This window comes from Hylobates moloch, unplaced genomic scaffold (assembly GCF_009828535.3).
Source record: "Hylobates moloch isolate HMO894 unplaced genomic scaffold, HMol_V3 SCAFFOLD_4, whole genome shotgun sequence".
Taxonomy (NCBI): domain Eukaryota; kingdom Metazoa; phylum Chordata; class Mammalia; order Primates; family Hylobatidae; genus Hylobates; species Hylobates moloch.
In genome coordinates, this window is record NW_026652279.1 from 39,872,589 (window position 1) to 39,885,905 (window position 13,317).

General features: G+C 37.1%; 1 protein-coding gene across 1 annotated transcript in view; it reads left to right on the forward strand.

Annotated features, from left to right (window-relative positions):
- Positions 1-13,317, forward strand: part of IQCB1 (IQ motif containing B1) — a 70,333-nt gene that overhangs the window by 16,537 nt on the left and 40,479 nt on the right. Inside the window, exons 6-7 of the mRNA XM_032150049.2 lie at positions 9,930-10,023; positions 11,491-11,590. Coding sequence (XP_032005940.1) covers positions 9,930-10,023; positions 11,491-11,590 — 194 coding nt within the window. The remainder of the gene's footprint in view (positions 1-9,929; positions 10,024-11,490; positions 11,591-13,317) is intronic.

The window sequence follows — 13,317 nt, forward strand, 5'->3', positions numbered from 1 at the left end:
TTGAAGACAGTTTCTTAGCTCCACATGGGCAACGTAGCAGGATTATTTTGCTCCAAGCTTTCAGTTGATTTTTTTAAAAATGATATTTCCTCACTAGGTACCCTCAAGTGGGAATCCAAAAATAAGTAATGAGGAGAGTGGAACTTGGCATTAATGAATACATTATATTAATATGCAAACTAGTTTTACCTTTTGACAGCAGAGGTTCATCTTAGAATTTATAAGAAGTGATAAGTCTACAAGGCTGAAACTCCTTTACCTTAGAAGAGTTCTTGGCTATATGTACATCTGGGCCTACTATATCAGAGGCTGAGCAGATTCACAACTTTTGTCAATTATGGACAGAGATATTAATAACTCAGTCACTCGACTTACTCTGTTCAGGCTGCTGTAACAAAATACCATAGACTCGGTGACTTAAAGACATTTATTTCTTATAGTTCTGGAGACTAAGAAGTCCAATATCAAGAAGCCAACAGATTCACTTCCTCATGGGGCCCACTTCCTGGCTTGCAGACAGCCACTCTCTTGTGTGCTCACATGACCTCCTCTTTGTGTTTGTGTGGAGAGGGAGAGGGAGCTCTCTTGTCTCTTTCATGTCTTTTCCTTCTTTCTGTCTTATAAGGGCACTAATCCCATCATAAGGACACCACCCTCATGACCCAATCTAAACCTCCAAAGTCCCCACCATCACATTAGAGGTTAGGGTTTCAACATATGAGTTTTCAGGGACACAAACAGTCCATAATGATCACCAGGTTATATTAAGTTCTATTTATAGCGCTTTGAGTATATAAAGAATAGACACAGTCTTACATTTAAGGAATTCCCAGGCTAATAGAGTAGAAAAGGTCTTAGCCATTTCTAATAGAAAACCTAAAATAGATGTATTTTTAGTTTAAGAATTTTTTTTTTTTTTAATTAGAAGAATGGAATTGAATGAGAGGTATAATAGTACAGACAACATGCTGGTTTGAGTATAAGAAATACCATTGGCAGACAATTTTCTTTTCTTTTCTTTTTTTAAATTATACTTTCAGTTCTGGGATATATGTGCTGGATGCCCAGGTTTGTTACATGGGTATACATGTGCCATGGTGGTTTGCTGCACCCATCAACTCGTCATCTAGGTTTTAAGCCCTGCATGCATTAGGTATTTGTCCTAATGCTATCCCTCCCCTTGCTCCCCTCCCCCTGACAGGCCACAGTGTGTGATGTTCCCCTCCCTGTGTCCATGTGTTCTCATTGTTGAACTCCCGCTTATGAGTGAGAACATGCAGTGTTTGGTTTTCTGTTCCTGTGTTAGTTTGCTGAGAATGATGGTTTCCAGCTTCATCCATGTCCCTGCAAAGGACATGAACTCATTCTTTTTTATGGCTGCATAGTATTCCATGGTGTATATGTGCCACATTTCTTTGTCCAATCTATCATTGATGGGCATTTGGGTTGGTTCCAAGACTGCTATTGTAAATAGTGCTGTAGTAAACATACGTGTGCATGTGTCTTTATAGTAGAATGATTTATAATCCTTTGGGTATATACCCAGTAATGGAATTGCTGGGTCAAATGGTATTTCTGATTCTAGATCCTTGAGCAGTCGCCACACTGTCTTCCACAGTGGTTGAACTTACATTCCCACCAACAGTGTAAAAGCATTCCTATTTCTCCACATCCTCTCCAGCATCTGTTGTTTCCTAACTTTTTAATGATCGCCACTCTAACTGGAGTGAGAGGGTATCTCATTGTGGTTTTCATTTGCATTTCTCTAGTGACCAGTAATGATGAGCTTTTTTTCATATGTTTGTTGGCCTCATAAATGTCTTCTTTTGAGAAGTGTCTATTCATATCCTTCACCCACTTTTTGATGTTTTTTTTTCTTGTAAATTTGTTTAAGTTCCTTTTAGATTTTGATATTCAACCTTCATCAGATGGGTAGATTGCAAAAATTTTCTCCCATTCTATAGGTTGCCTGTTCACTCTGATGATGATAGTTTCTTTTGCCATGCAGAAGCTCTTTAGTTTAATTAGATCCCATTTGTCTATTTTGGCTTTTGCTGCAATTGCTTTTTGTGTTTTAGCCATGAAATCTTTGCCCATGCCTATGTCCTGAATGGTATTGCCTAGGTTTTATTCTAGGGTTTGTATGGTTTTAGGTCTCATGTTTAAGTCTTTAATCCATCTTGAGTTAGTTTTCGTATAAGGTGTAAGGAAGGGGTCCAGTTTCAGTTTCCTGCATATGGCTAGCCAGTTTTCCCAGCACCACTTATTAAATAGGGAATCCTTTCCCCATTTCTTGTTTTTGTCAGGTTTGTCAAAGATCAGATGATTGTAGATGTGTGGTGTTATTTCTGAGGCCCCTGTTCTGTTCCATTGGTCTATATATGTGTTTTGGTACCAGTACCATGCTATTTTAGTTATTGTAGCCTTGTAGTATAGTTTGAAGTCAGGTAGCATGATGCCTCAGGCTTTGTTCTTTTTGCTTAGGATTTTCTTGGCTATACGGGCTCTTTTTTTGTTTGTTTGTTTCCATATGAAATTTCAAGTAGTTTTTTCTAAATCTGAAGAAAGTCAATGGTAGTTTGATGGAAATAGCATTGAATCTATAAATTACTTTGGGCAGTATGGCCATCTTCACAATATTGATTCTTTCTATCCATAAGCATGGAATTTTTTTCCATTTGTTTGTGTCCTCTGTTATTTCCTTGAGCAGTATTTTGTAGTTATCCTTGAAGAGGTCCTTCACATCCCTTGTAAGTTGTATTCCTAGGTACTTTATTCTGTTTGTAGCAATTGTGAATGGGAATTCACTTATGATTTGTCTCTGTGTTTGTCTATCATTGGTATATAGGAATGCTTGTGATTTTTGCACATTGGTTTTTTATCTTGAGACTTTGCTAAAGTTGCTTGTCAGCTTAAGGAGGTTTTGGGCTGAGACGATGGGGTTTTCTAAATATACAGTCATGTCATCTGCAATCAGAGACAACTTGACTTTCTCTCTGCGTATTTGAATACGCTTTCTTTCTCCTGCCTGATTGCCCTGGCCAGAACGTCCAATACTGTGTTGAATAGGGGTGGAGAGAGAAGGCATCTTTGTGTTGTGCCAGTTTTCCAAGGGAATGCGTCCAGCTTTTGCCCATTCAGTATGATGTTGGCTGTGGGTTTCTCATAAATAGTTATTATTATTTTGAGATATGTTCCATCGATACCTAGTTCATTGAGAGATTTTAGCATGAATGGGGTGTTGAATTTTATTGGAGGCCTTTTCTGCATCTATTGAAATAATCATGTGATGTTTGTCATTGGTTCTGTTTATGCGATGGATTACTTTTATTGATTTGCATGTGTTAAACCATCCTTGCATCGAGTGATGAAGCCGACTTAATCGTGGTTGATAAGTTTTTTGATGTGCTGCTGGATTCGGTTTGCCAGTGTTTTATTGAGGAGTTTTGCATTGATGTTCATGAGAGATACTGGCCTGAAATTTTCTTTTTTTGTGGTGTCTGTGCCAGGTTTTGGTATCAGGATGATCCTGCCCTCAGAAAATGAGTTAGGGAGGAGTCCCCCTTTTTGTATTGTTTGGATTAGTTTCAGAAGGAATGGTACCAGCTCCTCTTTGTACCTCTGGTGGAATTCAGCTGTGAATCCGTCTGGTCCTGGGCTTTTTTTGGTCGGTAGGCTATTAATTAATGCCTCAATTTCAGAACTTGTTATTGGTCTATTCAGGGATTCAGCTTCTTCTTGGTTTAGTCTTGGGAGGGTGTATGTGTCCAGGAATTTGTCCATTTCTTCTAGATTTTCTAGTTTATTTGTGTAGAGGTGTTTATAGTATTCTCTGATGTTAGTTTGTATTTCTGTGGGATCAGTGGTGATATCCCCTTTATCATTTTTTATTGTGTCTATCTGATTCTTCTTGCTTTTCTTTTTTATTAGTCTGGCTAGCGGTCTATTTTGTTAATCTTTTCAGAAAACCACCTCCTGGATTCATTGATTTTTTTGAAGGGTGTTTTTGTGTCTCTGTCTCCTTCAGTTCTGCTCTGATGTTAGTTATTGTCTTCTGCTAACTTTTGAATTTGTTTGCTCTTGCTTCTCTAGTTCTCTTAATTGTAATGTTAGGGCGTCAATTTTAGATCTTTCCCACTTTCTCCTGTGGGCATTTAGTGCTGTGAATTTCCCTCCAAACACTTCTTTAGCTGAGTCTTAGAGATTCTGGTATGTTGTGTCTTTGTTCTCATTGGTTTCAAATAACTTATTTATTTCTGCCTTTGGTTATTTACCCAGTACTCATTCAGGAGCCGCTTGTGCTGTTTCCATGTAGTTGTGTGGTTTTGAGTGAGTTTCTTAATCCTGAGTTCTAATTTGATTGTACCATGGACTGAGACTGTTTGTTATGATTTCTGTTCTTTTGCATTTGCTGAGGAGTGTTTTACTTCCAATTATGTGGTCAATTTTAGAATAAGTGCGATGTGGTGCTGAGAAGAATGTAGATTCTGTTGATTTGGGGTGGAGAGTTCTGTAGGTGTCTATTAGGTCCACTGGGTCCAGAGCTGAGTTCAAGTCCTAAATATCCTTGTTAATTTTCTGTCTCATTGATCTGTCTAATATTGACAGTGGGGTGTTAAAGTCTCCCATTATTATTGTGTGGGAGTCTAAGTCTCTTTGTAGGTCACTAAGGACTTGCTTTATGAATCTGGGTGCTCCTGTATTGGGTGCATATATATTTAGGATAGTTAGCTCTTTTTGTTGCATTGATCCCTTTACCATTACATAATGCCCTTCTTTGTCTTTTTTGATCTTTGTTGGTTTAAAGTCTGTTTTATCAGTGACTAGGATTGCAACCCCTGCTTTTTTTTTTTGCTTTCTGTTTGCTTGGTAAATATTCCTCCATCCCTTTATTTTGAACCTATGTGTGTCTGCATTTGAGATGGGTCTTCTGAATGCAGCACACAGATGGGTTTAGACTGTTTATACAATTTGCCAGTGTGTGTCTTTTAATTGGGGCATGTAGCCCATTTACATTTAAGGTTAATATTGTTATATGTGAATTTGATCCTGTCATTATGATGCTAGCTGGTTATTTTGCACATTAGTTGATGCAGTTTCTTCATAGTGTCATTGGGCTTTGTATTTTGGTATGTTTCTGCAGTGATTGGTACCAGTTTTTAATTTCCATATTTAGTGCTTCCTACAGGACTCTTGTAAGGCAGGCCTGGTGGTGACAAAATCTCTCAGCATTTGCTTGTCTGTAAAGGATTTTATTTCTCCTTCACTTATGAAGCTTAGTTTGGCTAGATACGAAATTCTGGGTTGAAAATTCTTTTTTTTAAGAGTGTAGATTATTGGCCCCCACTGTCTTTTGGCTTGTAGGGTTTCTGCAGAGAGATCCGCTGTTAGTCTGATGGGCTTCCCTTTGTAAGTAACCTGACCTTTCTGGCTGCCCCTAAGATTTTTTCCTTCATTTCAACCTTGGAGAATCTGACAGTTATGTGTGTTGGGGTTGCTCTTTTCGAGGAGTATCTTAGTGGTATTCTCTGTATTTCTTGAATTTGAATGTTGGTTTGTCTTGCTAGGTTCGGGATGTTCTGGATAATACCTTGAAGTGTTTTCCAACTTGGTTCCATTCTCCCCATCACCTTCAGGTACACTAAGCAATCAGACGTTTGTCTTTTCACATAGTTTCGTATTTCTTGGAGGCTTTGTTCATTTCTTTTCTTTTTCTTGCTCTAATCTTGTCTTCACACTTTATTTCATTAAGTTGGTCTTCATTCTCTTATATCCTTCCTTCTGCTTGATCAATTTGGCTATTGATACTTGTGTATGCTTCATGAAGTTCTCATGCTGTGTTTTTCAGCTCCATCAGGTCATTTATGTTCTCCTCTAAACTGGTTATTCTAGTTAGCAATTTGTCTAACCTTTTTTCAAGGTTCTTAGCTTCCTTACACTGGGTTAGAACATGCTTCTTTAGCTCAGAGGAGTTTGTTATTACCCACCTTCCGAAGCCTACTTCTGTTAATTCATCAAACTCATTCTCGGTCTGGTTTTGTGCCCTCGCTAGGGAGGAGTCGCGATCATTTGGTGGAGAAGAGGCGTTCTGGTTTTTGGAATTTTCAGCCTTTTTGTGCTGGTTTTTCCTCATCTTCATGGATTTATCTACCTTTGATCTTTGATGCCGATGACCTTTGGATGGGGATTTTGTGTGGGTGTCCTTTTTGTTGATGTTGATGTTACTGCTTTCTGTTTGTTACTTTTCCTTCTAACAGGTCCCTCTTCTGCAGGTCTGCTGGATTTTGCTGGAGGTCCACTCCAGACCCTGTTTGCCTGGATATCAGCAGCAGAGGCTGCAGAACAGCAAATATTACTCTCAGCTCCTTCCTCTGGAAGCTTCATCTCAGAGTGGCACCCGCCTGATGCCTGCCAGAGCTCTCCTGTCTGGAGGTGTCTCCCAGTCTGGAGGCACGGGGTCAGGGACCCACTTGAGGAGGCATTCTGTTGCTTAGCAGAGCTCTAGCACTAACAAATTCAAATTCAGTATATCAGCTGTGCTGGAAGATGCGCCACTCTCTTCAGAGCTGGCAGGCAGGAACATTTTAAGTCTGCTGAAACTGCACCCACAGCCTCCCCTGTCCCCAGGTGCTCTGTCCCAGGGAGATGGGAGTTTTATGTATAAGCCTCTTTCTGGGGTTGCTGCCTTTGTTTCAGAGATGACTTGCCCAGTGAGGAGGAATCTAGAGAGGCAGTCTGGCCACAGCTGCCTTGCTGTGCTGCAGTGAGTTCCACCCAGTCCAAACTTCCCGGTGGCTTCCTTAACACTGCGAGGGGAAGACTGCCTACTCAAGCCTCAGTAATGGTGGATGCCCTTCCCATCACCAAGCTCAATTGTCCCAGGTTGGTCGACTTCAGACTGCTGTGCTGGGAGCGAGAATTTCAAGCCAGTGGTTCTTAGCTTGCTGGTCTCCATGGGAGTGGGACCCGCTGAACAAGACCTCTTGGCTCCTTTGCTTCAGACCCCTTTCCAGGGGAGTGAACAGTCTGTCTTGCTGGGGTTTTAGCTACAACTGACGTACAAAAAGAAACTCCTTGCAGCTAGCTCAGTGTCTGCCCAAACAACTGACCAGTTTTGTGCTTGAAACCCAGGGCCCTGGTGGTTTAGGCACACAGGGAATCTCCTGGTCTGTGGGTTGCAAAAACCATGGGAAAAACGTAGTATCTGGGCCAGATAGCACAGTCCCTCCCTTCCGTTGGCTAGGGGAGGGAGGTCCCCAGCCCCTCCCTTCCTTTGGCTAGGGGAGGGAGGTCCCCAGCCCCTTGCACTTCCCAGGTGAGGCGATGCCCCATTCTGCTTCTGCTTGCCATCTGTGGGCTGTGCGCATTGTCTAACCAGTCCCAATGAGATGAACTGGGTACCTCAGTTGGAAATGAAGAATCAGCCTTCTGCATTGGTATTGCTGAGAGCTACAGACCAGAGCTGTTCCTCTTCAACCATCTTGCCAGATCCCCCTGGCAGAGAATTTAACTCAGTGGTAGAGCATATGCGTTCCATGTAATGGGTTACAAATTCCATTTCTGATATCTCCACTGGCATTTTGTGGAATGTTAGCACTAAATAAATATTTGCTAGATTTAGTTTAATTCAGGTTAGTTGAAGCCACATAAACTATAGGAATTGTGTTGGATTTGATTTCTTTTGCTGGCTGTGCCACAAACTATAGGTTCTATAGCAAATCACTGGATTTCACTGTATCTCATTTTCCTCATTTGTAAAATAATTTCTGTCCCATTAATAGCTCAGACCATTATGCAAGCTTTATCTTTTCTTCAAAGCACCTTTATTTAATATTCCTATTTAAGAGCATTAATAATTCTTTTTCCTTATATATTATTAAAATTATGTATTAATATGTTATATATTTGTATATTACTTTCATTATAAATATACTTATTCAGTTAATATTTTCATTTATAGAATCCTTAATACTTTTCATAATATTTTTCTGTCCTTTATTATTGTATTTTTATTGAGATAAAAGATTCTTTAATGTTATCAAAGAGTTAATTGGCTACAGAAAAAGTAAGGCCACTTAACCACAGGGCAAAATTAAAACAGGCGTATAAAAAAGATGTGGCAAAAACTTGAATTAATTTATTAGTCTACTTACCTAGGAGCTTTTCAATAGATTTTTGTTTTAATTAGATAGTACGTAGTTAGTAGATCATATGGTGGGACATACACGTTCTGGCCTAAAATACAAAGTGGTTTTGTGTGAGTGTATGTGAGAATTTTGATTTAAAGGTAAATTTTGTTAACCTGCCTCAGGAACCATGAATTTGTGGGTGACATTATCTAATGTGCATTTTAAGGAAAGTAGGAAGTCTAAGAGTACAACACTATCTTTTGGGATTGACAACAATGAGAATTACCATGCCCTTTCTGATGTATCTTTAGGTAAAACTCTGGCAAAGGTAGTTCCCTGAACTAAAAGGATAAAAGGATTCTTGCTCTAATGTGACGTTTCTTATGGGTTTTTTTTTTCCATTGTTGTATTCAAGTCAGCACTTGTCAGTTTACTAAATACCTATGTAGCTCTGTGCTAGAATATTAGGAAGAAAATACTTTCATTATTATAAAGAATAATCATGGCAATCATAATATTTTTGCTGGTCTCATCATTACTTTTGTGCTATAGTACAAACATTGAGGACATGGATAAGATTAGTGACCTTTATCCAATGTTCCACTAAAGTTACATGGCCAATAAATGACAAAATTGTAAATGGAATCTATACTTCTTATTTCTCCTTGCGGCACTCTAATTTTTTTTTTATTATTATTATACTTTAGGTTTTAGGGTACATGTGCACAATGTGCAGGTTTGTTACATATGTATCCATGTGCCATGTTGATTTCCTACACCCATTAACTTGTCATTTAGCATTAGGTATATCTCCTAATGCTGTCCCTCCCCCCTCCCCCAACCCCACAACAGTCCCCGGAGTGTGATGTTCCTCTTCCTGTTTCCATGAGTTCTCGTTCAATTCCCACCTATGAGTGAGAACATGTGGTGTTTGGTTTTTTGTCCTTGCGATAGTTTACTGAGAATGATGTTTTCCAATTTCATCCATGTCCCTACAAAGGACATGAACTCATCATTTTTTATGGCTGCATAGTATTCCATGGTGTATATGTGCCACATTTTCTTAATCCAGTCTATCGTTGTTGGACATTTGGGTTGGTTCCAACTCTTTGCTATTGTGAATAACGGCACTCTAATTTATAATAATTTCTCACCCTACTTTCCAGAAAAGAGCCAGAAAAAATTGTCATTTATTTGTTGACTAAATGTTGATTGAACATTTACTATATGTCAGAACTGTCCTAGAAACTGAGTTTGTATGGGGAGCTAAATGACATGATCTCCACCCTCCTAAACTTACGAGTAGAAACTGGAACTGAAATACACTATTAATAATGCTTCTCATGCTGACATCTACATTTGCATATTGCAGTTATTTTCACCCAAGTTGTATAACCAAATCACCTACCTAACTTTGTGCAAGTACAGATATCCAGATTGCCTTTGGAGACTCAAATTCAGTATATTTGAACTAAAGCTTGTGCATAGATGTATTTAAAAAGCTCAGCAGGTGGTTCTGATGCATAGCAAGTATTAAGAAATTCTAGTGTATCAACTTGTAGCCCTTACACTACTTATACTGTTTTATTTTATCTGGATAACAATCATTTCTAGTAGATATTACTATCCTGTCACCACAAGTTTTACAAATTAAGAAACTAAAGGCAACAAAATCATGTCCCTCATAAATAGCTAAATTAGATCCAGAAACTGTATCCTCTAACTCCCCAGAGAGAAGTCTCAAAAAAAAAAAAAAAAAAAATTATAGAAAAGTAAACTGAGCTTATCTTTTATGTTAAGGCTGAAGAAAAAGATGAATTACTACACTTTTTCCAAATTGTGACTGATTCTCTCTTCTGGCTTTTGGGAGGCCATGTTGAACTTATTCAGAATGGTAAGAGAAAAGATTTTAATGTAACTAATAGCTATTGTAGAGTCAACTGCTAACAGTTTGATCTTTTTTTCCAAAAACAAATGCCACAGTAACTGTGCAGATAACCACACTGGAATGAAACCACGTTGAAATAAGCTCACAATTTTTTAAAATGGATATTCCGGTTTTACATAGCCAACATCAACAATGTGAATGTTAAATTAAGGAGAATACTGTTGAAATAAAACTTTAGCTTTTTCTGTTTAGCAAATCTAAGATAAAGACAAATGATAATTTGAACAGTTTATTCCTGAAAATAACTTTCAAGTTTAAAAGATTACAGTCAGTGTTTTAGACCTATTGTGAGAGAAATCCCTATGTTCAGGGTGGATATGATTTAACTCATATAGTCTAACTATCCAAGTAAGAGTAAGCTTTTATTTAATGACCTTTTAGTAAACTTGGAAGTTATAGGATATTTCTGTTTGCATTGAGAGATATAAACATGTATAAGTTTTATGTTTTCTTAAGACTGAAAAAATAATTCTTAGTTACATTCATGGCACTCTCCCTAGAAAAATTTCATCTAATATAGATGTAACACTCTAAGAATATTTTTTAAGTAATACTTGAACTGAAATTTTACTTTTAGCTTTTCTCCTCAGAATCATTGCATGCACATAATTTAAAGAGTCAAATAGTTCCATAAGGATCATTCAAACATACACACAATCCCTGACCCTCATGCCCACTCCATTTCCCATTTTCCAAAGGCAACTACTTTCAGTTAGTATAACTAATACCTTTGGTAGTTATGCTCAGTTATTGAGCATGGAATGGAATGGAAACTGACATTTATTAGAAATGTTCCCTGTTCTAGGATATTTTACATTAGCTCATGTGAGAGCTATTATTTCTAGTTTTACAGATGAAGAAATAGTTTCTAAGAGGTTAAGCAACCTGTATAAGTATCCAGTGGTAAATTGTTATAACTGGCTGCTCAGAGCTTAAAGATTACAAATCAATAAAAGGAAATTTTTGTAGTTAATGTATTCATTATTATATAAAACAATATGTCACAAAATGAATTTTTTTAAGGATGTGAGCAACCAATTATAGTCATCTGTGCCATTTCCATTTCCTTATATTCTGTCTTTGTAGAAAATTTGTTTTTATTCACCAAAATTCATTGATAGAAGAAAAAGATTCAGATTTAGGATATGATATTTTCAGTTTAAAGAGAGATAACAATAGATTCTTAGCTTAGTATTTATGCCTATTTTCTGACTATATTCATAAAAATGAAATAACTTATTTATGGCTATTTAAAATTGCCATGAATTTTACATCGTAAAGTCTTCTTTATTGTAGAGTCTACAAAGTCAGAAAGTTTAGCAGACATGGTCATGCTTTGATTTGGTTTGAAAAGAACAAAATCTTCCTTTGTTATCATAAAATCTTTAATCTTTTTTTTTTCTTTTCCTTTAGTACTACAAAGTGATCATTTCTTACATTTACTGCAAGCTGACAATGTCCAAATAGGATCTGCAGTCATGATGATGCTACAGAATATACTACAGATCAACAGGTGACTTGATTTTTACAAAATGTTACTGTTTTTATCAGAAGCATTACCAATTTTATTCCAATTTTGCTAAAATTGACTGCATATGACTTGTATATAATGTATATACAAGTATATGCTGCATATACTTGTATATAATGTATATACAGGTATATAGTGCATATACTTGTATATAATGTATATACAGTTATATAGTGCATATACTTGTATATAATGTATATACAGGTATATAGTGCATATACTTGTATATAATGTATATATAAGTATATAGTGCATATACTTGTATATAATGTATATACAAGTATATAGTGCATATACTTGTATATAATGTATATACAAGTATATAGTGCATATACTTGTATATAATGCTGAAGTTCCATCACCATTGTCTTTCAGAAAAAAATTAATATAAAATACTACAAAAGACTGGAAATTTATTATTAAATTGATACCTTATACCAGAGCTTAAGATTTTAGCTCAAATCTCAGACTTAAAGAAGAGAATTAGTGTGATATCGAAGAAAAATATTGAGATCACAACAAAAAATGTTTAATCACATTTCTTTAATAAACTTCAAGCTTGGCATTTTTACAGATGCTCAAGAAGGGTATAAAAGAAGCAACTGGCAATTATTCAGGGTAAAATGGAAGGGCACAGTATACACAATTGAAATCATTCTTTCAGTTTAGTATGAATTTATTATGCAGCTGCTGTGTCTGTCATTGCAATTATAGAGTTGATTAAGATATAAACCTTGTCTTCAAAGAGCTTACAATAGAATGGAAAAGACAGACACACAAACATCATTGTATACATTAAGTTACAATATTAAAAGTAACCATAAATGTTAAAGGACCTTCTAACCCAAACTGAGGGGAGGTGCTTCCTGGAGAAGGTAATATCTGAGATGAAACTTCAAGGATGGTATACTGGCCAGGGAGGAAAAGGAGAAAGAGAAAGCAGTATTTCCAGGCAACATAAGCAAAAGCACAGAGATAAGAAACAACATGCTAAGGATGAAAAGTAGGTACAAATTCATTATTGTTGGGATATAAAGTTCCATATAGGGAGGTGACTAGCAAGCTCAGCTGAGACTCAAAGTTATGAAGAATTTATATGCTGTGTTAAGGAAACGGAGTCTAATCCTATAGGCAATGGGGACCACTGAAGATTTTTAAAGTAGACGAAAGTAGTCAGATTACATTTCAGTTTTGTTACTCTGGTGACTATGTGAAGGAAAGATTAAGGGGAAGAAAACTCTAGACAAAAAAGGCAATCATACTAATCCAAGTGAAGTAATGATATCTTGTCCTTGGGCATTGGTACCTGGGATATGGAGCTTTTAAAATAATGAATTAAAATCATCAGGACTTTACTTCCACTTCTGATCAAGATGGAATAGTAGGGATGCATTTATCCTCCTGCCTGAAAAAAAGGACAAAAACATGAAACATAATTTTTTGAGAAACTGGATATCAGTGAAAGAAAGTAAGCCCAGAGAAAAAGGAATAAGCGAGGTGAACCTTACAATTGCTCTAACTTACAGTATTGAGAGAGTTTTCAGGTTGAAGTATAGGGAGAGGCATCCCAGCCAGCTTGAGCTGAAGCGATAGAGCTCAGAGTCTGGAGAGAACAAGATGGCTAGAGTTCACAAGTCAGAATACTAGAGAAGAGAGCTATACACATAGAGAACCCCAGAGATCTGCAGAGGGTATCCTTCAAGTATTAA